Source organism: Bombus impatiens, unplaced genomic scaffold, assembly GCF_000188095.3.
Source record: "Bombus impatiens unplaced genomic scaffold, BIMP_2.2 scf_0765, whole genome shotgun sequence".
NCBI classification, from domain to species: Eukaryota; Metazoa; Arthropoda; class Insecta; order Hymenoptera; family Apidae; genus Bombus; species Bombus impatiens.
The window spans coordinates 485,695-510,664 of record NT_177184.1 but is presented as its reverse complement, the minus strand read 5'-3'; the positions used below and the strand labels follow the sequence as shown (position 1 = coordinate 510,664).

Here is a 24,970-nt window from a genome sequence, read left to right as displayed (position 1 = left end):
TAGTTTAACACGTCCGTATCATTTTTTTTTTTTTTTTTTTTTTTTTTTTTTTTGTCGAATGAATAATATCTATCGTATATCATTCAAAGACGAAACGAGATTGTATATAATAAGTACACGCTACATCGTACCAACCCCCATCTGATAAAGAAACTGTTTAAACGATTAAAAACACTTTTTCCCTATTCTAATTGAATATCCTTGAATTATCCTTTCCCTAGCTCTGATTGAGCTAGTTTAGAAATCGTTTACGAGTAGAAGATCAAGACGACGCGCAACTTCTCCCTTCGGAAGAATTTACAATTTTTCCTTATAATTATTTGGTTCTTCGTTGCGAGTCGCGAAATTTACAAAAATAATTGACGAAACCTGATTTATTTTACGTTGCTTGATCGATATGAGAACTTGCGTTTGCATTCTATTCTATCAAGAAATTTTATTCGTATTTCGACCAACACGTTGTACGTTTCGATCTTTCTATACGTGGTAGAAAATAGTTAAACGAATACCATAAATAATCACTTTAATATTTATATGGCAAAAAATTCGTACGATGGCGAATAAAAGAAGTTTCATTGACACGGTGTTTCGCACGTTTTCAATGAAATTTCTTCTTCAAAATAACAGATAGCTATACCAAAGTTATTTAGAATGAAGATGGAAGCGCGTAAGGGGTTTACATTCAAACAACGTTCTATATATTGACTTCTGGCTGAACTCTGTGAAAATACTTTCAGCCAGAGAAGACGTGTTTTTATGTTTAATCGTAAATTACGCTATTCGTTTCAAGAATTTCACGTCGCGGGTTTCACTACGTCTACGATACGCTTTATTACTCTATTCGTTTAAGTAGATAAGGATTTAATCGATAATCATCGAAATTCTTCAAATGGAACAATCAATGTAACAGAGTCTGGCCAGTACAAAGCAAAATTATCGCACCGCGTTATTGGAATCTTACTTTCGCTTTCCTCTTTCCTTTCTTATTTATTTTTTCTGTTTAGTTCCACATGCGTTTACTTATACTTCGACTTTATATGGCGATCCAGGGATATGATCGTCTCCCCATTTCACGATAACGATGTATTCTCCTCTTTCGCGAACCAAGTAGTTCACGTTGTAATTGTTGCGACCTACGTGCTTCATGGATACTTCGTCGCATGGACCTTTGGGTCCGTACACACCAATGTACAAGATATTGTTACCTACAAACAAGGAAAACACAGATGAATCAACGTTTTAAATTTCTTCGCCTTCTTATCAAAATCATGTTCGTCAAGATAATTTCTCGCAGTGTTGCATGAAGTTGTAACAAACTATGCCCTTTTAATATGCCTTTAAAATTGTTAAAACCGATATATATTGGGTTGACAACTAAGTGATTACGGATTTCGTCAACACCACCTAATAACAAAATCCGCAATCGCTTAGTTGCCAACCCAATAGATTACGTTTGTATGAATTAAGTAATAATTATCATTTTTCGATTCTAAATTCGAACATAGTCTATAGTCAACGATACTTAAGGATTGTATGAATAATATATTACCGGCATCGCCAGCGTTTACAGTAAACACGTTCTGTTTGCCAAGATATGCTTTCTTTAGACCCATTCCTTTGCTCGTCACCTTACTAGCATCTGACTTGAACAGAGGTAAAACTGGTCCGGCGTGCTTTGATTTGGAAATTTTTTGAACAGTTTCCACCACGATCGAACTGGTTTCTTGCGCGCCTCTTTCTGCCAGATCCGCACCTACAATGAAATTTGTTAGGCTGTTAACTTGGCATTGTACGTGACAATAGGATCTGGTTGATATACATTTAAACAATTGAAAATTAATCAATCACAGTATAAAATGAATTTTTCGCATTCCCGTTATTTAGTCTCATATCAAGAGATAAAATTTCCATTTTCTAGAAATGAACGCAGTAACTAGAACTCCTAAGTACATTAAATATCTGATGATTCATCAGACATTGCCTATTCATAGCACGTCCATGAAGGTATAATAATAGAATAGGCAAGTTCATTGGCGAGTTAAAATTTCGATAGAATAGAGCAAACGGTTAGAACGTAATATCAAAAGTATGATTCTCGTGAAACCTGTGTTTTTCCATCCTTCGGTTTCAAAGTATTACATTGTCAAATTATAAATGTCGTACGAATCAAAATTTCCAATCAAAAGAAACATCCTTCTTTTCTTTGCAATTCCACAAGTTTGTTCAATCTTCCTGCTGCTCTATTCCATCTTCTACTATAAACAATGACCTAACTCTTATTTGAACCAACTATTGTGTTTTATATTATTCTCATTACTAGCCAGAAACGTCTATTAGCTTTATGATTGAATCATCCGCGATCAATTTTTCTCTACCAAACATGGAGAGATTTCAGACTTTTGATCAATAGTATACAAGTACACCTAATCGTTCTCGGTATACTAACCGGTACAGGGAACCTTAAATGGCGAGCCAACGATGTGATATCCATCGTACTTGATGCTAATGTAGTAATCGCCAGGTACCAAAGGTGTGTATCTAACTTTGTAACCCTCTTCCACTTCTGTACAGTCCATCGCGACTTTGCTAGGGCCATCTACCGTTATGCACAGTACACCGCTTCCGGCGTTGCACGTATCAATGATAAAGTCTGTTTTCTGGCCAGTTTTAATTTCCTTTAGGCCATTTCCATAGGCATGTAACGCGGCTGGATCAGCATCCACTTTGCCAACTTTGATGCGGTACGGGCTACCCTGTATGTGCACCCCATTGAACTTCACATGGATATTATGGATACCATTTTCCCGAGGCATAAACCGCACCGAGTAAGTGTCAGCGTCGATGCCTTGAATGAAGCAATCGTCCTCGATACCACTGGGAGACACGATCTGTGGCAAAAGGAATATATTTCGTTACAGCGATCCAACATTTTTTTTAGAATATAATGAAGAATAGTAAGTTGACGATATTTCTAACGACGATACGTTAAATGATAAATTAATTTCTAGTAAAGAATTTTGAATACAGCAGCTATTCTTTCTGAATGGTTCACGGTATTGCTAGTGTATATTTTCAAAAATATTTTCTGATTTTTGGGGGAAAGTATCTAAAGATGAGATTCTGTTTCGTTCGTGTCAGGTTTCGAAGTTTGTGAGTAAACGTTGACAATTTCGTGATTTCGTAAACGTTGAAAGCTTTGTTTGCGGGTATTTAACATTTTCTACGATATCCGAAGAAAAAAAAAGAATAATTCGAGGAAATGTAGCAAGGTTAGGACCGTTTTCGAGGAATTTGATGAAGCTACGATCGAAAGGAAATATTTGGTCGCATGAATGGAAGACGCACGCAGAATATGCGATACGCGCATGCGGCACAAACCTACGCAATATGATGTGGCATCGTTGTTTCACAAGAGGAAGTTATTTAGAGCGCGCGATTTTCGCAAGGACTTTGTCGCCTAAAATGATGTAGGTTTCTAAGAAAAACGAAGGCCTTCAAACACCCCGGCTATGAAATTCCGCTTGTTTAGCTGAAAATTCAACGAGGAATCTGATGTTTATATTGCATCGTTTACGTAGCGATATCACTAGCGAGGTTTCATTTTTAAAGTAAATAAATCCCATGCTTTATGCGTAGTTTCGTTACGTCAGACGCGTACGCGGCATAATTTTAACGAATTCAAAATACAGAAGTATTATTTTTCCAGTCGCCGGGCATCTGTAAACGATACAGACCGTCGTTTATAAATATTTAAATAACCGTTAGTCTCCTACGAAACCCATAAATTAATCCGCATTTATTCGCATTCGCCATCTATATGCAGGTGTGCTAGTTACAATAAATAGTAACTAGAAGATAGTTCTAGATATAATCGATAGATGTAATCGATAGTCTTAAGATATTCTTTTGTTTTTATCCCTAGTCCGTGTAGGAAAGTGCAAGAAAGGTTATTCGGCTCGGAACTGTGTGACAGATTTATCCGAAGGATAAATAGCTATTGTGATCCTACCTCTAAATACAGAAATAACAACAGCATTATCAGGCAAATAATTAATTAATTGGAATTTTCTATTTGTCAACGAGTTTTGGAAATTATTCGTAAGAATTTGAAAGAAATTGTAAAAAAAGAAATTAATTCTAGCTATTACCAACGAAAAACATATTGCTCGTAAAGGTACGTGTCACAATGTGATTTAAACGGTATACAAATGGTATGGTACCTTCGCATCGAGTTCACCCTTGGCACCATTTTTGCGAACGAGGAAAATTGCTGGCTTGTCCGGTTGTACGCCGGATTCCGGAAATTGCGCCACTTCCAGCTTATGAGCGTCGCCCATCGCCGGTGATATGTAAAGTTTGTGCGGGGAATCGGGGATATGCTGATCGTTGAACTTTATTCCTACCCTGTATTCACCTGAAAAAAAAGAACAAGTTATTGCTTCGATTCGAATATACAGATTTTATTACAGAGTATCGTATTACAAGTTCGAATAACGTTTATCCGAATTATTTACGATACAATTACGGACGCTAGTATATTCGGCAAAACAGTATGATTAATACATTCTGGCACGATGTAAATCGACAGATTAATTCCTCTGTCACACCGTGTAGACTAACCATCGTCTTGGCTGTTATCGTCATTTCCCGTAAAGAGTATTTGCGTGGAAGCAGTGAAGGTGGCCATCGTTTTATGTCCACCGATATATTACAAATCCAAGATCGAAATGAATATTTTTATTCGAATGTGTTGCGAGTTCTAAAAAAAAAAAAAAAAAAAAAAAAAAAACAAAAAAGGGAAAAAAAAGGGAAAAAAAAAAAAAAAAAAAAAAAAAAAAAAAAAAAAAAGCAGCGACGGAAAGATACTGGGAAATAAAAATATCCAAAATTGCAATTACGATAGAAGGAGAATCGTGCGAGAGGGGAGATAAAAAACGAGAAGAGAAATTAGAATGTGACACCGAAATTGGAAAACGATGGGAAAGAGACAAAGGTGAGGGAAGATAACGAGATAACGAAAGCTTGACGACGAGAAGAAAAGAAAGCAAAGTGCGAACGCGAAGAAGGAGGATAAAACGAGGAGAGTGGAGAACCGAGCGCAGCTAAATCGCGAACCACTATTTTCCTCTGGCTGATTCTAACTTCTGATCTCGATTCGTCCACGCTTTCTCTCTTTCAGTTCTCCATCTCGCTCTTCTTCCGTCTCTTCCTCTCCTTCGATGCACACCATCCAAATATAACGGCCACGCTAATTCACGTCCAGCAGCCGTAGCCACCAAAATATGAATCCACCTTAGACGCAAATATAGACGAAGGTATTTCTGGATCAGCCGAGAACAGCCAATGAAGACTGGTGAGAGCCCTTGTCCACCGCTGCTTCAGAATGCGGTGAGTCCATTTTTATCGCTGTTCATTCATTCCGTTACGCATAATACATTAACGGTAGAAAATGTCGAATCTTTTTTTTTTTTTTTTTTTTTAATTGTCATCCCTATCCAACTTCTGCGACGATCTTGGTATTAATCGAAGAATAATTGTTTTTTCCCAGGTCGTTAAAACGTCGAACATCGTTAAAACGTTGCTTGTCTGGACAATTATATCGTTGATCGTGTCAAACAGATATTTTTCATTTTTTGATATTTTGTATTAATAATCGTATGCTTTCTTCGGATCTTCGATTGAAAATTAATAGATTCTGATCTTCGATTTTACTGTGACAAATTTTTGAAAAAAAGGATGCTCCGCCAAGGTAATGTAGAACTTTGAGCTGATCTTTTTTGAAATTCTTAAGTTTTATGAAGCACGTGGTAAATTGAAATTTTTAGCCAATCGTCTATCTTACTTTGAAACGTTCAAAGTTTACCGATGCTATGTAATACTTCTTCTTTGATTGCAATTTAGAATTTCTCTGCTATTTATATCATTCTTCCATCCACATATTTTCCGCGATATAACGAGAGCGAACATTATCGGGAAAATGTTACTCCGTTGTTTCTGTGGGTTTTTGTTACGCGCATAGAAACGTGAATCACGAATATGCATCGTTTAGTTACATATACATTGTTATACACGCATACGTGTGCATCTTCGTTCGATATGTAAACAACGTGACTAACGTTGCAAACTTGCTCCTCTTCGTCCACTTGTGTTATAAATTCTTTCTTTCTATAAAATTGTTTCTTTGCAAAAAATTCATCGCCAATGACTGAATCGAATATTAAACAATTTTTTAAATAAATAATGAATTACTTTACAATTAATTTTATTCCGTATACCGACAATCCGGATAAACAGCTCAAACGTCTCATTTACTTTCCCCTTGTTCTAGAAATAACCCAATTTCTGGTATTCTTGGTATGCAAGTTCACTGCTTTGTAACACATTGTATGTTTGCTTTCATTGTTAGCCTGGCAGCTCCATTGGACTATTGTCTTGATCTTGTGTAGTAAATTTAAGATGTGACTACTATATTGTAAAAAAAAAAAAACGCAGTAATTATGAAAGAAAATTACCAATTTTGGTTTTAGCCCAGTTGTAGATTATTCTCCTAAGATTTTGCCAGAAATCTATATCAATGGACATTTTGTTCAAAAATAATAAACTCTGGATATTAAGCATTGGATGATTCATGAACGAAAGTCGTAAACGCTTAAACGGTTTAATTAACAGGCATGTTTGCGTGTGGCTGACTCGATGACGATTTAGTACTTCAAATGAACAATATAACATTCGGGATGATTAACCAACTAAAATATGAATTATCGACGTTGGCAGGCATCCATGACTGAAGTGACAGTAAGTGGTAGACTGTTTTATGAACATTTATGTTGCAATTAGTGTACCATGAACCTCATTTTCCATCACTTAATAATGCTGTCAAGCTGACACCTGAGAATTCTATTGTTTCTTTATCCACTTCGTACACACCTTTCACTACCATAAATCTAATCTATCTTTTATTTTTCCGGATTCATATATACACATATTCCTGTACACACATGTAGATATTTTTCCTATAAAAATAAGAATATTTTAAACTGACAATACATCAAGAAGCACGTGGTACTGTCCACTGGCTTTTCTCCACCAAGAACATGTGAAATGCATCGATCATAAAATTTGAGATTGTGACACCTTGATCTGTTTCATAATTTCCTCTGTGATACTGGACCGTGGATTTCTATGCAAATTTACATTTTTATGAACACAGAATGAGATGGAACTTGGGTAGAAATTCGTTTCACCTATCAAATATCGCAACAAGTATTATTTTTTATATACATATTCTCGTCTAATATATGCACTGTATTTGCACTTTCAGGTGGCCCATAAATGCACAAACATCCGTAGTCTAATAACGCTGACGACAATAATAAAAAACGACTATAACTATTATATTAATTCTAATAGCAACTTACCAGGTTCGGAGACGACGTAGCTGACGTAACAGCTGCCGTCCTTTCGATCCTTGAAATCAATTTGAGCCTTGCTAGGTCCTTCCACGGACACGGCCAGAGTACCAGCTCCAGCCTCTCTGGTCCAAATATTAAATTCGCATGGTTCACCCTGTTCTCCTCTTTCCAAGCCAGGACCGCCAGCATGCACCCTGTGTGCTCCGCTGTCTCTGAACGGACCGACGGTAAATTGGAACGGTGATCCAGGGATGTGGATGTCCTTGTAGCGAACCGAAACCGTGTGCACTCCGAGCTCTTTCGGTACGAATGCGACTGCATAAAGGCCATCCTCGACTTCTTTGATCTCGGCATCCTCGGTTACGCCTCCTGGAGAGGTGACTGTTGCTGTTAGATCAAACGACGTGATGCCAGGTATCTTGAAGGTAATCTTGCACTGGCTGCCAACTTCCGTAATAGGCACGGCTTCCCTCTGTCTCTGGATCTTCTCCCTTTGACGATTACTACCTTCTCCAGTGACTTTTATCGTAAACGGCGAGCCTTCCACGTGATGATCGGCGAATTTCAAGTTTATTATGTAATAGCCAGGTTCTGTCGGCTTGTACGAGATGTTCAGAGTTCCGTCTTCGTTGTCTTTGCATTGAATCTCTGCTTTGCTTGGCCCTTCCACCGAGAGCGAGAGGCCACCGAAACCAGCGTTTCTCGTGTCGATGGAGAAATTGTTCTCCACGTGAGTTTTACCTTCTACCAAACCTGGTCCGGATACCTTTACCTTTTTCGCGTCGCCCACTTCACGGTCCTTCACGTCGATCTTGAAGGGTGAGTTCTGCACGTGCTTGCCCATCTTCTTCACCGCCACCGTATGAGGGCCGGCTTCTCGAGGGGTGAAGGAGACACACATGTTACCGTTTGGCAACATTTTTAGGAAACATGGCTCCTCGAGACCGCTCGGTGCCGTGATGGAAGCGTTCAGGGACTTCACGTCCGAATCTGTTATCTTGCCAGGCAATTGCACTTCGCTCGACGAACCCACCGAGATTTGGTTCCTCTTGCGACCTTCACCTGCAACAGATTCCAACAGAGATTTTATCGCAAACGTTTTTCCTAAACCGTACCACGTTACTTCTCTGCGATGGCTCTTTTTTTATTAATCCTCGATTGATTTTCATTTAATATTCTATTGATATTGTTTATCCAGCGCAGAGAAACATACTTATTCGTCGAAAGAGCTCAATCTTTATAAGCAACAGACAACTTCTTGTCACTCTGCCGTAATTAATTTCTCTCAAGAATTCTTCTTTTCATTTTCACTGTTCTTAAGCGTTTAATTTTTAATTCAAGCACTCTGATCTTGTATTTTTCGTTGCAGTTCGATAGAAACGAATATATAGTCGGAAGAAAGTTTTGGAGATGCGAGTAAAATAAATGGGAGCCACGTGTACCTGTGATTTTAGCGGAAAAAGGACTGCCTCGGATGTGTTTGCCGCCAAATATCACGCCGATTTTGTATTCTCCTGGATCGGTTGGTAAATACGAAACTGAAATTGTGCCGTCTTTGTTGTCGTGGCAGGAGATCGTTGCTTTGCCAGGTCCTTCAATGGATAGCGAAAGACCGCCAGGTCCGACGTCTTTTGTGGAAATGCTGAAGTTTCCTGGTTCGCCGCAAACACCGTATATCAAGCCTGGTCCGTACGCTGTCACATAGCCATTTGCTAAGGAATCCACGTGGAATCTGAATGGTGAACCTAATTCATAAGAAATATATCGTTTATTAAGATAACGAAGCTTCCACGTGCACTGAATCTGGCAAAAAGACCCTAACACCCTTTCTCGTGTTAGTTGTCAGTGTTGTGATTGGACTATATGCTACTTGAATAACTTTGTTTGTCATATTTCTCGGTTTTTACTTGAAAAATAACAAAAGTTTCTTTCTACTCTCTATACTCGTATGATAATACCATATATTCTATCCAAAAATGTCAAAAAGTACAGCTGGAGCAATAAATACTACTACTACTGCTATAAAATAGTGAAATATTTTTAAATAGAAGGATATAAATAACAGATGGTACACGTGTACCATAAAATGGAACAATCGATGGATTAACGCTAGAACTACCACACACGCCAATCAAATTGACTGGGTTTACAATTTTATTTTAAAATTCCTACTTCGTGTTATATTTTTTCCACAATGATGTAACGACTTTCGCAACGATAACCAAAAGAATTATGTAATGAATTTTATTTTGTTTTTTATGTATTGCAAATAATTTTGTATCAAGGCTACTTCTACCAACACCAGTCAAAATGACCGATACTTGTCAAAGCGTAAAAGGGTTCTGCAATCTGTTTATCGAACCCCAATTAACCAGTTTTCAACAACTTGCCACGCGTTTTTCAAATTTTTCCGTGTATCGTTTAATATGACGATATCGGATATCAGGAAAATTGCGGATCGATCGCTAGATCGCCAGATGCTAACGCTAGAAATTCCACAGCAATGAAAATGACTGGATCTACAATTTTAGAAATTTGTCAAGCCTCGTTTAAGGATCGTAGTCCCAGATGGACTGATAATACCGAAAATATAGTACATAAAATGAAATTGCTTCTGTAAGAAAGTAATCGATCAATAAATATAAAAATATTCTATTATTATGTATTTTTTAAAGACCAGTCATTTTCATTGACTTTGGTAGAAGGAGCTTCCTGTTAACTATCGGTAGTTCTAGCGTTAATGAAACAAATTGCTTGAAACGGCTTCTCGTATTCTGTTTTCCTCGAGCGTAAAAGGCATAGCCAATTCCTAGGAAAAGAAGTTGCAAAGGAGACAATTTTATTTCACATTTTCGATTATAACTTCTTTATAAAAATTGTTCTTAAAATGTACTTTGCTACATGTCATCTTAACGCAGCTACGTATTTTATTTTCTGAATAGAAATTTAATATTTCCACGAACCTTGAACATGTTCCCCGTTAAATTTCACTGCAAGTTCGTGTTGTCCCTCTTCTTTGGGATCGTATTTGATGGAAACTGTACCATCCCGATTATCTGTGATTATCGGTTTGTCCATGTTCCCGCTCGGCATCTTTACTTCCGCTGAAATGTAACAAAACAGCAGAGATTTAATAACGCAACGCGAAAATGTAAATTATCGGACGAGAAACGATATGCTCACAAACGATTCAACGTTCGTCAAAAATTCTATGTAAATATCTTTTACAAATAAGAGAAACATGTATTTACTTCGAAGCACGTTTTCATTTATTTACGCGTTCCTATCAGAAGATTATTAAATATCGTTTCTGTGGTTCGTATTTACGGAAATGTGAATTTCTAAATAAATTGAACAAATGGAATCGCGACAAAAGATAATCTCATTTACGTAGACGATTCAACTTGATATCATCTTGCAAATACAAAAGCTGTGTTATCGATTTATCAAAATTTTTATTCCGTTTACGGTATCATCCCTGCTATGTCTAATACGATCTATCATACTATTCGTCTAACTATATTACACTCTAAAACGTTATAAACGTGAAAATACAAATTTTATCCTTCTAAGAATATCCTTTCGGCAACGTCGTAACAATTTCTAAGAATTGTAAGAAATTGAACCACTAAGATTCTTCAATCTCCATATAATCTATGTATGTGTGTGTGTGTGTGTTATTCAATGATATACCACCGAATAGTGGAATATATGAAAATAAAAGGAATTTTTTTTTTTTTTTTTTTTTACAAAGAATTTACTTATCAACTAAAACGCATTAATCGGTGAGATTATGAGAACGCGAAAGGCGAATAACAATTGAGAATATTTGTCTTTCGAAGTATCCCGTGTATAGGTGGCGTGTACCTAAGTGGAATAAATGATCTAATGACTAGGAATAATTTCCGGAACATTGAAACCTTTTGTCGTTTGTACGTAGAAAACGCTCTGAAAAATTAACGAAGAAAAATCGGATCCTGCTGGCGCTGCTGCTTTTCCCCTATAGTTCCAGGTGTAACAGACCGGTCCACGTTCAGGATAATCGTACGAACTGCACGAAATAGTCTTGAATCCGTATCTGTAGAAGGTCGACAGCTCCTGCCACGTGGTTTCGACCTCCTCTTCCTCCCAAACCATATCCAATAGTTGGATTCGGTCGACTCACTGATACGAATAACATTACACGATCGTTGACAATACGATTCGAACGATTATAATCGACTGTCAAACACGATACAATGTGAAGTAAACGACACGTAAACTGGATAGTTTTACGGCATTTTAAGTGAATGTTTGCAGAAGTAAAGTAAAGATTAATTGGATCGTGTTGTTAACGAAAACGTGTTATTAGAATGTCGATAGAGACGGATATTCTAAAATTAAGCAGCTACTAATATTAGCACGTAGCACGTGAATGATCAGTGTAATTATTATTTGCAATAGTTTGGCATCGATTATTTTCAAAAATTGTAGAATCGTGTGTATTGCGTGGATGGCGGATGGTTGAGAATTTGATCGTAAAAGATTGACATAAAAATTAGAATTAATTTCTAAATCGCTGCATTATCTCCAGCTAACGATTAACTGATTCACAAGCTGAGAGAGCTAAGGGGGTTTTTAAATCGCTCGGAATTGCTCGAAAGGACTGGGTCGTTTTAACATGTCCAGGTGTATCGATCGAATCGAATCTAATTAGGTAGAACAAACACATAAAGTTGACGCGTAATGGCATCGTGTGAATCGATTAATCCATCTTTGCTACTGCGATTCTCCGCGCCTTTGTAGGTTTATTATTCCATACTTCCACTTTATTTCCATCGAATCGAATTGATTTACACGATTTAATGGGATTGAAAACGCGGAAAGATGGAACAGCGGATGAGAGAAGAACGCGAGAAAGAAGAGGACACTTTCGAAGCACAAACTCTCGACCAAATGAACCGCATCTAATTCTGTTTCTACGCGATCTCGACTCGTCTCGATGTAAAAAAAAAAAAAAAAAAAAAAGAGAAAAAAGATTCTTTTCGAACGTAGTTTAATTGGATGGAACGCGAGTTAGACGGGACCATTTGAAAAATGTCCATTCGAATTTACTCGTTCGGCCACGAAAAGCTTGCCTCGGTATGTTCGCGTTGTTTCGATAGACGAAAGTGACTGAAAATTCCAGCATTCGATAAAATGCCAGTTGTTAAATAAGATTTCCATACCATCTGTTCGAAAACAGTGTATCGTTTATTGCGAATTTTCACGTCTGGCTGCGATCTTCCATTTTCCACACGCACTGTATCCCTCGCGCCGGATTTTTACCAATCTACCGTGTAAAAATAGAATTCGATGTGTGTCACGTAATAAATCAGCAAACGAATAAATCAGCGATCGATTAATCAAATTCGCAACTATTCCGCTGCGAGAGAGCAATGGAATTTCATTATTTCTGTCTCGATATCGTCGATCAGGATCCCTCGAAAGGGTGTGCGAAATATCTCGTCGAAACGCGAAGACGAGGAAACGTGTAAATGTCGTTTTTTTTTTTTTTTTTTCTTTTTTTTTTTTTTTTTTTTTTTTTTTTTTTTTTTTTTTTTTTTTTTTTTTTTTTTTTTTTTTTTTTTTTTTTTTTTTTTTTTTTTTTTTTTTTTTTTTTTTTTTTTTTTTTTTTTTTTTTTTTTTTTTTTTTTTTTTTTTTTTTTTTTTTTTTTTTTTTTTTTTTTTTTTTTTTTTTTTTTTTTTTTTTTTTTTTTTTTTTTTTTTTTTTTTTTTTTTTTTTTTTTTTTTTTTTTTTTTTTTTTTTTTTTTTTTTTTTTTTTTTTTTTTTTTTTTTTTTTTTTTTTTTTTTTTTTTTTTTTTTTTTTTTTTTTTTTTTTTTTTTTTTTTTTTTTTTTTTTTTTTTTTTTTTTTTTTTTTTTTTTTTTTTTTTTTTTTTTTTTTTTTTTTTTTTTTTTTTTTTTTTTTTTTTTTTTTTTTTTTTTTTTTTTTTTTTTTCTTTTTTTTTTTTTTTTTTTTTTTTTTTTTTTTTTTTCTAAAGCCAATGAACATAAACGAAGATAATACGTTCTAAAGTCGTGGCAGGAGAAGGACCGACCGAACGAGTTACACCGTAAGAAATCGTCTGGATTTCGTCTCCCCTTTAGAAATCCTCGTTACAGTAGAGTTGCTTGCAACACGAGAAAACGTTATCCCGATATCGCTTCCAGCTGGATCACGACGTTTAATCGACTTCTCGAGGGCACATCTCTGGCGCGACTGACGATGAAGCGGGCATCGCTTCGCGAGCAGACGATGCCAGCCCGGGAGACCTTCTTTTTTTCCAGAACACCTACCGTCGGACTTTATATCATGCAGTGGTCGCCTCGTGTCTAATAAATCTTTCTATCTCTGTCACACCGACCCCACCGTACGTATACGGTTTGCTTTCGAGTTTCCCGTGTCTTCTAATTACGCGCTCGTACATCGGGACGCATCTCACCCTTTAATCGAGATAAGAAAATAGTACAACAGCTTAGAGGACACAAATGGTAGAAAAATCGAGACAGTTCGATCGACGCTGTTTTATGATCCGCACTGGTAAAGTAAATTATTTTTTCATTTCCGGTAGAAGAGAATGTGCTTTTTTTTTATTTAATGACGGATTGCTCTTTGTCTTTGCGACGCGTAAAGAGTACGTTTAAGAGGAACACCGAAGAAAAGGGAGCTGGGTATATTTCTAGCGCACTTAGAGAGAGATCCTGTGACAAAATTAAATCCTTCGAGTAAGAATCTTCTCTTTTACGAAAATCGCGCGCTATATACGTACTATTTTATATCTCGATATTTTGAAATATTTTCTGCAACAGGTTCTTTCGCTATCAGTGACGAATGATAGCAAAATTTCACGTAGCTCGATTTTAAATAAAGCAACGCGAATAAAGTAACACGACCTTGCTAAATTAGAAAATCGACAAACTTCTCGCTATAAAAATATTTTATCTTCGATATTGCGACGAAATGTCGTCAGTCCTTTCGAGGGATACGCGTTCTTTATCAAATACATTTGTAGCAGCGCATGAGTTGGAGGAGGATGCGTATCGTGTTATCGTCTTGCCTCGGGATATTCAAATCTTTTTGAAGTACAAAACGTAACGATGAACAAACTGCGGGCAAAACAACGCCACCGCTACGTGCAATCGTCAATCGAAGTTGAATTAAACAATTTAAAGTAAAAGAAAGTAAAGTAAAGTAAAGAGTAAAATTAAAAAAAACACGATCGTTAAGACGATCAGTTATTTAGTAATCTTAGCAATCTTATAGCGATTAACACTGAAACTACCACACCAGTTAATTCGACTGGTTTTACAATTTTATTTTAAAATTCCTACTTCGCGTTACATTTTTTCCGCAATGATGTAACGACTTTCGCGACGATAACTAAAAGAATAATACAATGAATTTTATTTTGTTTCTTATGTATTCGAACTGAAAATAATTTTGTATCGAGGCTACTTGTACCAATACTTCTCAAGGTGTAAAAGGGTCCTGCAATCTGTTTATCGAACCCCAATTAACCAGCTTCCTCGTTTTCTACAACTTGCCACGCGTTTTTCAAATTTTTACCGTGTATCGTTTAATACGACGATATCGGATATCAGAAAAATTGCGGATCGATCGCTAGATCGCCAGATGCTAACGCTGGAAATACCACAGCAGTGAAAATGACTGGTTCGACAATTTTAGAAATTTGTCAACCCTCGTTTAAGGATCATCGTCCTAGATGGACTGATAATAGCAAAAATGTACTACATGACATGGAATTGAAGAAAGTAATAAATCAATAAATATTCTATTATTATTTTTTAAAGGTATTTTTTAAAGACCAGTGATTTTCACTGGTTTTGGTAAAAATAGCTTCGCGTTAACTATCGGTAGTTCTAGTGTTAATAATAAATTTGTGTACGCATATCGAGCAAACTGCGCTAAGTATCAACTTGTCTCGTCCTCCACACATTTAATATTACGCCCAGGTGTTAAACTTAATAAACGTTTAATCGCGTAAGATTAGATACAGATATGCAAAAGTAATTTACATTGGTCGATTGCTTAACCTTCGACCGATGTTCCGTACATTGTAAATTGCTTGTAACGTGAGAAATATGATTGGTTCTTGGCAATACGAACCTTAATAAATCCAATCTTAATGAGACGTAGAGAATTTGGCAATAGAGTCGTATTTTTAGATCGAATGGACATTTATACATTTCGGATCTTTTATAAACCTGTGACTCTGTCGACGATAAATTCATTGTATCTTCGTATTATGTTTAAACTAGAAGAACACTCGACAAAAGTTTCATGAAAATTACTACAAAACTCTCTATCGAAATGTCATTTTTCTTCGAATAAAATGCTATGAAATGTTACACAGAAACCTAATTATACATACTCATTTTCGTCTTATCAATTTAGTCATAATTATTTATATTTAGCATACTTAACGCTCTCCTGCATTGTTTAAGTCATTTTCCAGCCAATCGTAGTTTCACGTTATTTTCGAATATTTTTAATTTTCGCTCGTTACAAGTCTGAATAATAAGATAATTTCTACTAAAAATTTCTATCCAAAGCATCGAATGTTTCCTCACGTTAAAACAAGAACAAAACTCGGACATTAAAAAATTCCAGAATTACAGCATTATTTAAATACAAATTGGAAGCCTGTCGTCAGATATTTAATAAAAATGAACTGTTTAAAATTTCTTATGGATAGTCGTGTATATTCGTGCGATCAGACTCATGTACCAGCTATTTGATCCACTTATATCACTTCGATTTAAACGTTCGACACGCTTCGTCCACTTTGATATTTTTACGTTCTCCGACGAAACGGGTCATTTACGCAGACGGTTACATAATTCTTTATTATGTGGAAGGAATCGCGGAATTCTTAAGATAGAAGAGAGTGGAATTTGGCGCGTAATATCCTTCCCTTCCACTGGCTCACTGTTTCCACTTTGCGCAGGGAAATCGTGGAGCAAGGGGGTACGGGATCGGCCGATTCGTACGCGTTAAACGCGTGCCAAAGGTAACACGAGTCACACGAGAAATCCGAGTGCGAGCGTCTTGATTAATCGCAAAGCATCGCAATACGTTGAATTTACACGACGTTACGTTACTCACGTGCGTCTGAATTGCACGAAACGTTGCAAAGATATCGACGCGAGAACGACATCCACGAGAACCAAGGAAATTGATCACCGAACTTCGTCTGTTGGTGATTAACAACATCGATACATCTAATCACACGCGTTCTTTGCGATAATATTTTATATCTCACACATTGCACGGTGTATCAGTGCGTGTTTCTCTATGAAAGACGAGCGAACATTTCCAAGGAAAATTTCACTCGACCAATTCGTTGGCTGATTTAGAAAAATTGTTGCTCCGCAACAAATGGAGTTCGCGTTATTTAATTATGGAATTGTCGTAACCGATCTTCCTCGAAAATTAAAATTTTATTTTACGTTAGACAGAGACGCAGCGAAAATTGCTATTTTACGAGCGTTATAGCCGATTATCATCAGCGAGCTAGGAGAAATTTAAAGACGCAAAATTCCACATAATACGAAAAGATATACAGGGTGGTTGGTAACTGGTGGTACAAGCGGAAAGGGGGTGATTCTACGTGAAAAAAGAAGTCGAAAATATAGAATAAAAATTTGTTTTAATTTTTCCATCGAGACAACGATCTACAGTGAGATCCGTTATAACGACACCTGATAAAGTGCGCGCGTACCGAGCCAAAATTCAAAGTCGATTTTCTCGAAAACAAAGCGTCGAACGAAAAATTTGTATTCTATATTTTCGACTTCTTTTTTCGCCTAGAATCGCCCCCTTTCCGCTTGTACCATCAGTTACCTGTATAAAATATCTCCAGAGTACGGTACTTTTTACAATAATCGATAGAAGGAGGAATCTTTTCTAGCTTTTTTAAATTATATTCTGAAAAGCGTAAATGTACGTAAAAATCCGCTAAACGAGGAGAGAATGAAGGAGAAGGACAAAAAGATATTTCCAAGATTTCCATCGTTCTAGTTAAAGATTTTGAAACTCGGGCTTCGATTTTTGGGCCAATGACGAATCCGTACATCCGGAGTCACTTAATCATCCAGTATTAATATCACCGCCTCGCTTCCGACACTAGCGTCCACATATCTCTCTCTTTCTCTCTCTCTCTCCCTCTATTTCAGTGTGTGCGCGAACGAAGAACAAGATGAGTGGTGCTACAACTTGTGTTTATCGTTTCACTCGTCCTGTCTACGATCAATGTTGTAACTTTGATTATACGTAACAACAATGATTCCAATGATTTCCAATGATTTTGTTATTCATTTGTACTTTCCATCTTCAATTTCATCGAACCGTCTCCTGCGATTTTCTATTTTATTTGTGCTCTCCTTGGTCCAGTGTTCTCGGTCGCATAGCAAGCTATTTACGCGTATTGGAATAATCACATCCGACAAAGATAACACTAGGCACGTTAATTGTAATTATTCAGAAATTGTAATTAATTCGATGGACCAAAATTATTGTAACGTTTCAATCAATACGATGCAACTCGTCAGTAAATTATCATCGACGTTTCTAAACGACTATTATCCATATTTAATCGTTAATACTATTATTTATCAATATTGTTTATTAGTAAAAAGGTAAGCGAAGATTCGTTCGTAAATTATCTCTCGATTATTATTTGTATACTTGATAGCTTAATCGTTAGAAATACGATGAATACGAAAAATAGTTTTATTCGTTTCGCAGCTACGTATATCATTTTTAATCGGTTTAATCTCGATGTTGCATTAATGAAAATTCTTTTTGTATAATCTGAGAAGCATGGAAGTGGAAACTGTTGCCAAGAAACCTAAATACCATCGTTTACGATGATATTGGTTGGTTAGCGCGCTTAAAACACTGCACCTATTGTTTGAGGAATCTATAGGATCAAAAATATATTATCCTTGAACAAATTCCAATAAAGATAGTGAAACAAACGACGGTTAAACTCTGTATGTAATTACAGTTTGTGTGTGAAATTTTTCCCACCGAAAACTAAAGCGATATAGAAATAACTTCTTCGTATATAAAGGCTGTTTGTAAATCTTTTTACAGTGAATTTTAACTTAATTTAGTATAAAACGCCATACTTTTGCTGTTAATGAATACGTTGCTCATGACACGAAAAAAGATCGACATTTTATACAGGGTGGTTGGTAACTGGTGGTACAAGCGGAAAGGGGGCGATTCTAGGCGAAAAAAGAAGTCGAAAATATGGAATAAAAATTTTTCGTTCGAGGCATTGTTTTCGAGAAAATCGACTTTGAATTCTGGCTCGGTACGCGTGCATTTTATCACGTCTTGGAAAAATTAAAAAAAAAATTTGTATTCTATATTTTCGACTTCCTTTTTCGCGTAGAATCACCCCCTTTCCGCTTGTACTTGAATATTTAATCAAATATTTTCTTCCTAAAAGATATTAACCTTCCTAATTTATTATACGTATAGAATCTACGAATGCAGCAAGTGTATTATACTTATTATAATAAACTGTATACAGTTCCTATCGGTTACGTTACATACAAGGTGCAAATTTAAAAAGAAAATTAATTTTTATGAAAAATGAATTCCTCGTTACCATCGTACACACTGCCCGAGGCCCAAAATTCCACAGAAAATAGACATCATCGTAATAAATAAGAATTACTCTTCGTTAAATAAATAAACTTACTGCGCGTTACGCGTCGACTGTGTTTAGCCGAAAAAGAAATTCGACCAACACATTGAAATCGTTTGTGAATTCTGGAAAATTGTTAGCGATTGTTACTTACATGTTACGGTGCCGTCTAACAGCGGTAAAAGGATGTTGTTCAACCGGACCTCGTTGAAATTCTTCCTCGTAGAAACACTGGAGCTTTCTTCGACGGTAGAACTGTGCTGTTTTACAACGTGCTGCTCCTCTTTCTGTCTAGTCCTCTTAGCCCTGTGAGTCTTGTGCGTACTGTGTTCCCGATATTCCTCTGAGGCCTGGAACAATGTTTTAAAAACGCCTTGTAACGTCCAATCTCGCGTATAGATTTTTCTACGACACGGAATTATTTCAATAAGAAGAAAATAAGGTCGTTTGTTCAGTAGCGTATTCCGTAAATCGGAGAGACATCGTGAAATGTAATTTGCAATTTGTTTCAAGAGCCGATAGGTTTCCAGGATATTTGTGTTACACGCTTATGTTTCTTTTCGAAGAAATGGCATTATAAATACGGGTCGATATGTCAACATAAATGACGAAATTACAAGGGGACTTCTGAAATGAGGCGATAGTACTTGTTACAGGTCATTACGATAGAATCTACGTATTTTAAGACTGGTGCCAAGCCAAAGCCTGCTATGTGTATATAATTTATTATGTAACCGCGACAGAATTATTGCAAAACATGTATCACGCGAAAAATTCATTAGAAAATCTTGTAAACACACCTGTACAATTAAATCCTCTCGGCTTTTTCCGGTCGAAACGCGCAAGCTTTTAGTTTAATACGCGATTCGGTCGATCGTACGTATTGTACGAAAGAAAGTCGATCGAATGTTACGATCTTTTGCACGATAATACTTGGTAATTTTATTTTTTAAATATTCGCTTTATATATATACTGCAACATTTTTATTCCTCGTATTCTACTTTCTTTCAGTCTGCACTGTGCGAGAAATTAAAGCAACGTGTTGTACATCTGCTTTATAATTCGTATTTTCGTTCTTCAACTATGCCAACGTTCTAATAATTCGAGAGAATTGAAATTTGGATGAAAATGTCTAAAACGATAGAAACGATCTATTCTCTCTTTTATTCCTCGTATTCTACTTTCTTTCAGTCTGCACTGTGCGAGAAATTAAAGCAACGTGTTGTACATCCGCTTTATAATTTATATTTTCGTTCTTCAACTATGCCAACGTTCTAATAATTCGAGAGAATTGAAATTTGGATGAAAATGTCTAAAACGATAGAAACGATCTATTCTCTTCTCTATTCACCTATTACATCGTTATACTCGTTCGTTTTTCCAATTTACTCTTCTTATCAATTAAATCGATACAGTGATAATGAAGTGAACGCGATGCAGATAGAAACAGCTAAATTTGCAAATTCTTTCATTGCAAATAGAGAAACGAAATGCCCACGCAATTGGCCATCAGTCTTCACAAATCATAAAGCAATGCACCTAGTCATACTGTTTTTTCACATCTTTCGACAGAATGCGCGAGAATTTGCATATTATGCAAATTGTACTCATTGCGACGAAATGTATTCGAAATACGCGAGAAATTTCGTGCAAACAGATGATAACTACGTTGATTCACTTCCTAACAAGGTGCAGGTGATTTGTACGAAATCGTCAACGAAACTATCCTTTACTCGATGTAAGAAAGATTTTTTACTCCAAGTAAATATGCGTTTAAAAAATAAATCCAAACTATCGTCGATGATCAACCAAAACCTGAACCCTCCAGCTACAGGCGATTTTTATATCTTGCTACGCAAAATGCACAATTTTATGTTTTACGTGCATTTGTCACAAAGAAACTTCTAACGTGCAATAGAACAAAGAAACGAAAATATCTGGAGAAAAAGGAAATATTTTTATTCGCGAACTTGCAATTTGCAAATAGCCCGCCGAAATGAAGAGAACAAGTAGAAAGGGATTTCTACGTTGACAGCGACTCGAGGGCTAAATCTCTAACATGCATGTACATATATACACATACACGTATGTAACTACCGTAGAAAACAAAATTTTGTCTCTCTTTTACCTTCTTCTTTCCTCGTTCTTTTTATCTATCCACTTTAAATCATCTGGCCGATAGGATGCTTACCTTGAGATGCGCGTCAAAGCGTTTTGTTGCGATATACAACAGCAGGAACCAGCCAGCGCGATGGTCGTCACGAAACTCGTGCTAACTGAACGTAATTTCGGGCACAATGCTGTATTCGATGTTACCATAATAGCTGGCTAGCCCCCACTCACCCACGTCATAAAAGGGTAAAGGATAGTAATCGCATAAAATTACACGCCAGTACTTCCAATCGAAGAAATTCGAAATGTTCATTGCGGTATCGAACTCCTAATTCACTTGCGCATCCAATTTCTAATCTTCGATGTCGTTTAGTTTTCCAAAATAAAAAGGCTACTTCCTTCGAATGTGTTAATTCGCTCTATGCTAATTCGTAGCATCGTCGTACGGAATTAAACGCTGTCTTATATTCTATGTCAGAGGTGACAGTACAATAAAATTGCACTTATCCGAGCTCTATTTATCGGAGCAAAATTTCAGTCGACGCCCGAGTAACTCAACTTTCACCGACTCGATTTACCAAATTTACTTGTCCAAAAGATGATAAACTATTCCTTGAATTCTTAATAATTATCGTACGAATTCCAGCTATTTATACTGCTTGTTCTTTCAACAGTTCGGATAAATAGACTTCTACTGTACTAATTACGCGTTTGAATTAGAATATTTGCTGGAATTGTGGAAATTTCACTCGGTAAACGTAACTCGATGGGATCGCCAGTCTCGCGAAAGACGTAATTCCAACTTACTGGAATTCTCGTAGATTAAATGAGAAATTCGTCGTAACCAGAGGAAAACTTGTTGCTCTGACTGAGAAGCGAAGTGACGTTAAATATGCAACAAGCGAAATTATATCTCCGTATAATTTTGTAAAAACAGAGGATACTTTATTTTATTAGAGAAAAGAGAATCTATGAATCTATCATCGCGAACGTAAGTTTGCAACGATATTTTTCTGCAATTTCCTGTACTTTCAAACTGTCAGGATTCGTTGTTAATATAGAAAGATGAACTTTTCGTATCATTTTATATCCACGTTGTTTCGATATAATGGCCGGTAAGCAACGCGGTAGACAAATACAGATATTTAATCTCCAACCTCTCGTATTAATTTAATTCTCGGCCCCCTCCTCCACCCACTGGTCCAAACGTTTCTGTTTATAAATTTGGGAAAGCCTGACTTGCACTCGAAATAGTCTAAGAGACCTCCACGGTGGACCAGATGCGTATTGAATTTCAAAGTAGATCAGCAGTAGATTCGCATAAAACTCTTAAATAGCTCGTACTGTATTCTCTGTATCCCTTCGATTATTGTTTATCGGTAAGCTTTTTCCTTTTCATCTCACCGATCGTTCTGTCGCTGTTCTAATAAGCAGATGGCGATTTAAACGGACGTGGTTTCGTGCTGATGTGAAATCGTTCCTCTACGAGCACACGTTATGCATAATATTTCATAGTTACCTTTATTCGTTTCAATAAAATGTTGGTAAAATTATGGATAAACATTGTCTTACATATAAATTGTTGAAAGCGTTAAATTTAGTATCGAATTGCTTTTCTTCTCACGTTACACCAAGCTTTGGCGTTTATTTTATACTCTGATTATATAGCGCATTTCTCTAGCTTCTTCTGGCTGCTTTTTCGTCTTTCGAAAGCAACTCAGAAAGTTCTGCTATGCGCAAGATTGTTGAGCAAGCTCTTTGCAGCGTTACTTCTATCGTACTACATTTTGTCTGCTCTGAATCACATCATTTTTATTTTTCTTTGCTATTTATTTTTGTTCGGAATATTTGAATATAGTTCAGGTAACGTTGAGAACATTATCACAGAATAAATGCACATAGAGAACAAAAATAGCATTTATAAATATCATCGGAGTTCTAAGATGATGTAGTTCCCACCGGCATCTTCGTAAAAGTGATTCTTCAAAATATTTTCAAAACCAAAAGGCTTTACCCTTAATGGGATTCAATGAAAAAATGATATTGTATATTTTATTCATATTCCTAGTTAATACACATATAGGAATAAATTGATTTATGGTGTAATACTTTTTACTTTGTTCTCATCAGTTGGTTGAAGATAAGTTTAGTTAAAGGAATAAAATAAAGAAATATTTATTGTATCACATATCGTGAGTTTAGTGCCATTGGTGGAACATTTGCACATGTACGAGTTAACAGTCATATATTACAAGTCTGGAACGAAGACAACTGTTCCCCTTTACATCAGCTTCAAGATAATTAACGAATTTGCCTGAGCAGTAAAGCAACGTGTTCTGACAAACTTCCAAGCGTTTATACTAACGACAGCTATATATTCGTAGACCGTTGTAGTCAACGTGATACGGAAGGTAGCAGAAAATAATTTTCAGAAAAACAGCGAACGATTCATGGAAAGGTTTCTAGCTATAAAAAGATTCTCATCTTAAATATAGAAAAGAAGAAACAATACGGCAGTGAGCGATGAAAAATATGAATAAGATAAATTGTGTAAAATAAGCTTGAAAATACCGAATACTATTTTCTACCACCAAACAGAACAACGATATATCCAATATATTTCAAGAATATTTTGCTTAATTATTCCACTGTGAATTTTGCATTATTCGCAGAATTTTTGAGAGGCTGTTTGAATGATAAATTTGCAAATAGAAAATATGCAGAAATTCCAAGGCATTAAAGAGTGAAATTTCAAAGAAACGACGAGGATCTATTTGAAAGTTACATACGTCTTTCATTTAAAGTCTAGCTTTTTACTAAAATAACAAACGCTTAAACTGTTTCCACGGCAGCAAGTATCATTGTGTCAGAATTGCTTACAATGATCGTATAGTTCGATCGGAAAACACTCTTAGTTGGAATTTATCTTTACAGATGTGGCGATATAGGACACAAATGTAAGAATGGAACAGAGTCCAAAATAAATCAATTAAGATAGTATAAATATGATAATTAAACAATTAGATTGTTGCATTGAAATTTCAATTGATTGTATAAAATAACTATATTTGTAATTATAATTTATAAATAAAATAATTGTACTTCATATTTTAAAAAATAATTCACAAATGGTCCAAAATCTCTTATCTAAAGAATGTTATCATTGCTCGATATATTTATACGTAAAATTGTCTTCAAATTTGTATAAAATTTTGTTAATAACGTATAAATAACGCAGCAATGAAAGAAGAATAACATTATAAAAAGAAAGAAGAAAATATCTTCTTCGTGAATTTATAAAGAATTTTGTCTCGCGTTCCTGTTTATTTCTGCTATCTCGAGGAAGAAAATAATTCACTGGAAAATATTTTACAGCGATATTTGTCAGAAAAAAATCATTTTATTCGCCTCTAACGCGTCATCCAACTAAATCATATATTTTGTTACCTTCGATGAACGATCAGATACTTCTTATTCCATCTTTTTTTTTCAATATCTATTATAAATTTCCAACCTGTTATAAATTTATTATTTTCCAAAAACTAACTGCTATTTTTATTACTGATACTCGTATAAAGTCAATGTAAATTCAATTAATATAAAAAAAAAAAACGTACGTAAATATCTTTCAAAAGTTATCCAACGAATAAAATAAATGTGAAAGTTTATGTTTTCTTCCTGACTAATGTAAAAGAGCGATTTCTTCATTTAAAGAGATACGTATCGTGGAAGATGATCTCGAGA

At 35.8% G+C, this 24,970-nt stretch overlaps 1 protein-coding gene and 1 long non-coding RNA gene across 7 annotated transcripts in view; one reads left to right on the top strand and one right to left on the bottom strand.

Annotated features, from left to right (window-relative positions):
• Window positions 1–223: 223 nt before the first annotated feature.
• The window catches only part of LOC100747901 (filamin-A), a 51,480-nt gene continuing 26,733 nt past the window's right edge, over window positions 224–24,970 (bottom strand). For 5 of the 6 annotated variants that reach the window (XM_024370427.2, XM_033323059.1, XM_033323060.1 and 2 more), the window contains 8 exons: window positions 19,268–19,463; window positions 10,376–10,516; window positions 8,855–9,157; window positions 7,419–8,474; window positions 4,221–4,414; window positions 2,447–2,888; window positions 1,550–1,753; window positions 224–1,205 (listed from right to left, as the gene is read on the bottom strand). In XM_024370427.2, coding sequence (XP_024226195.1) covers window positions 1,021–1,205; window positions 1,550–1,753; window positions 2,447–2,888; window positions 4,221–4,414; window positions 7,419–8,474; window positions 8,855–9,157; window positions 10,376–10,516; window positions 19,268–19,463 — 2,721 coding nt within the window. In that variant the 3' untranslated portion in view covers window positions 224–1,020. Of the gene's footprint in view, window positions 1,206–1,549; window positions 1,754–2,446; window positions 2,889–4,220; window positions 4,415–7,418; window positions 8,475–8,854; window positions 9,158–10,375; window positions 10,517–19,267; window positions 19,464–21,305; window positions 21,461–24,970 lie in introns of those variants that run through there. The other variant, XM_024370431.2, reaches the window with a different exon arrangement.
• Window positions 4,818–5,724, top strand: LOC117152191. The gene is made up of 2 exons (XR_004462491.1): window positions 4,818–5,388; window positions 5,549–5,724. It is a non-coding gene; the product is annotated as an uncharacterized LOC117152191 (long non-coding RNA).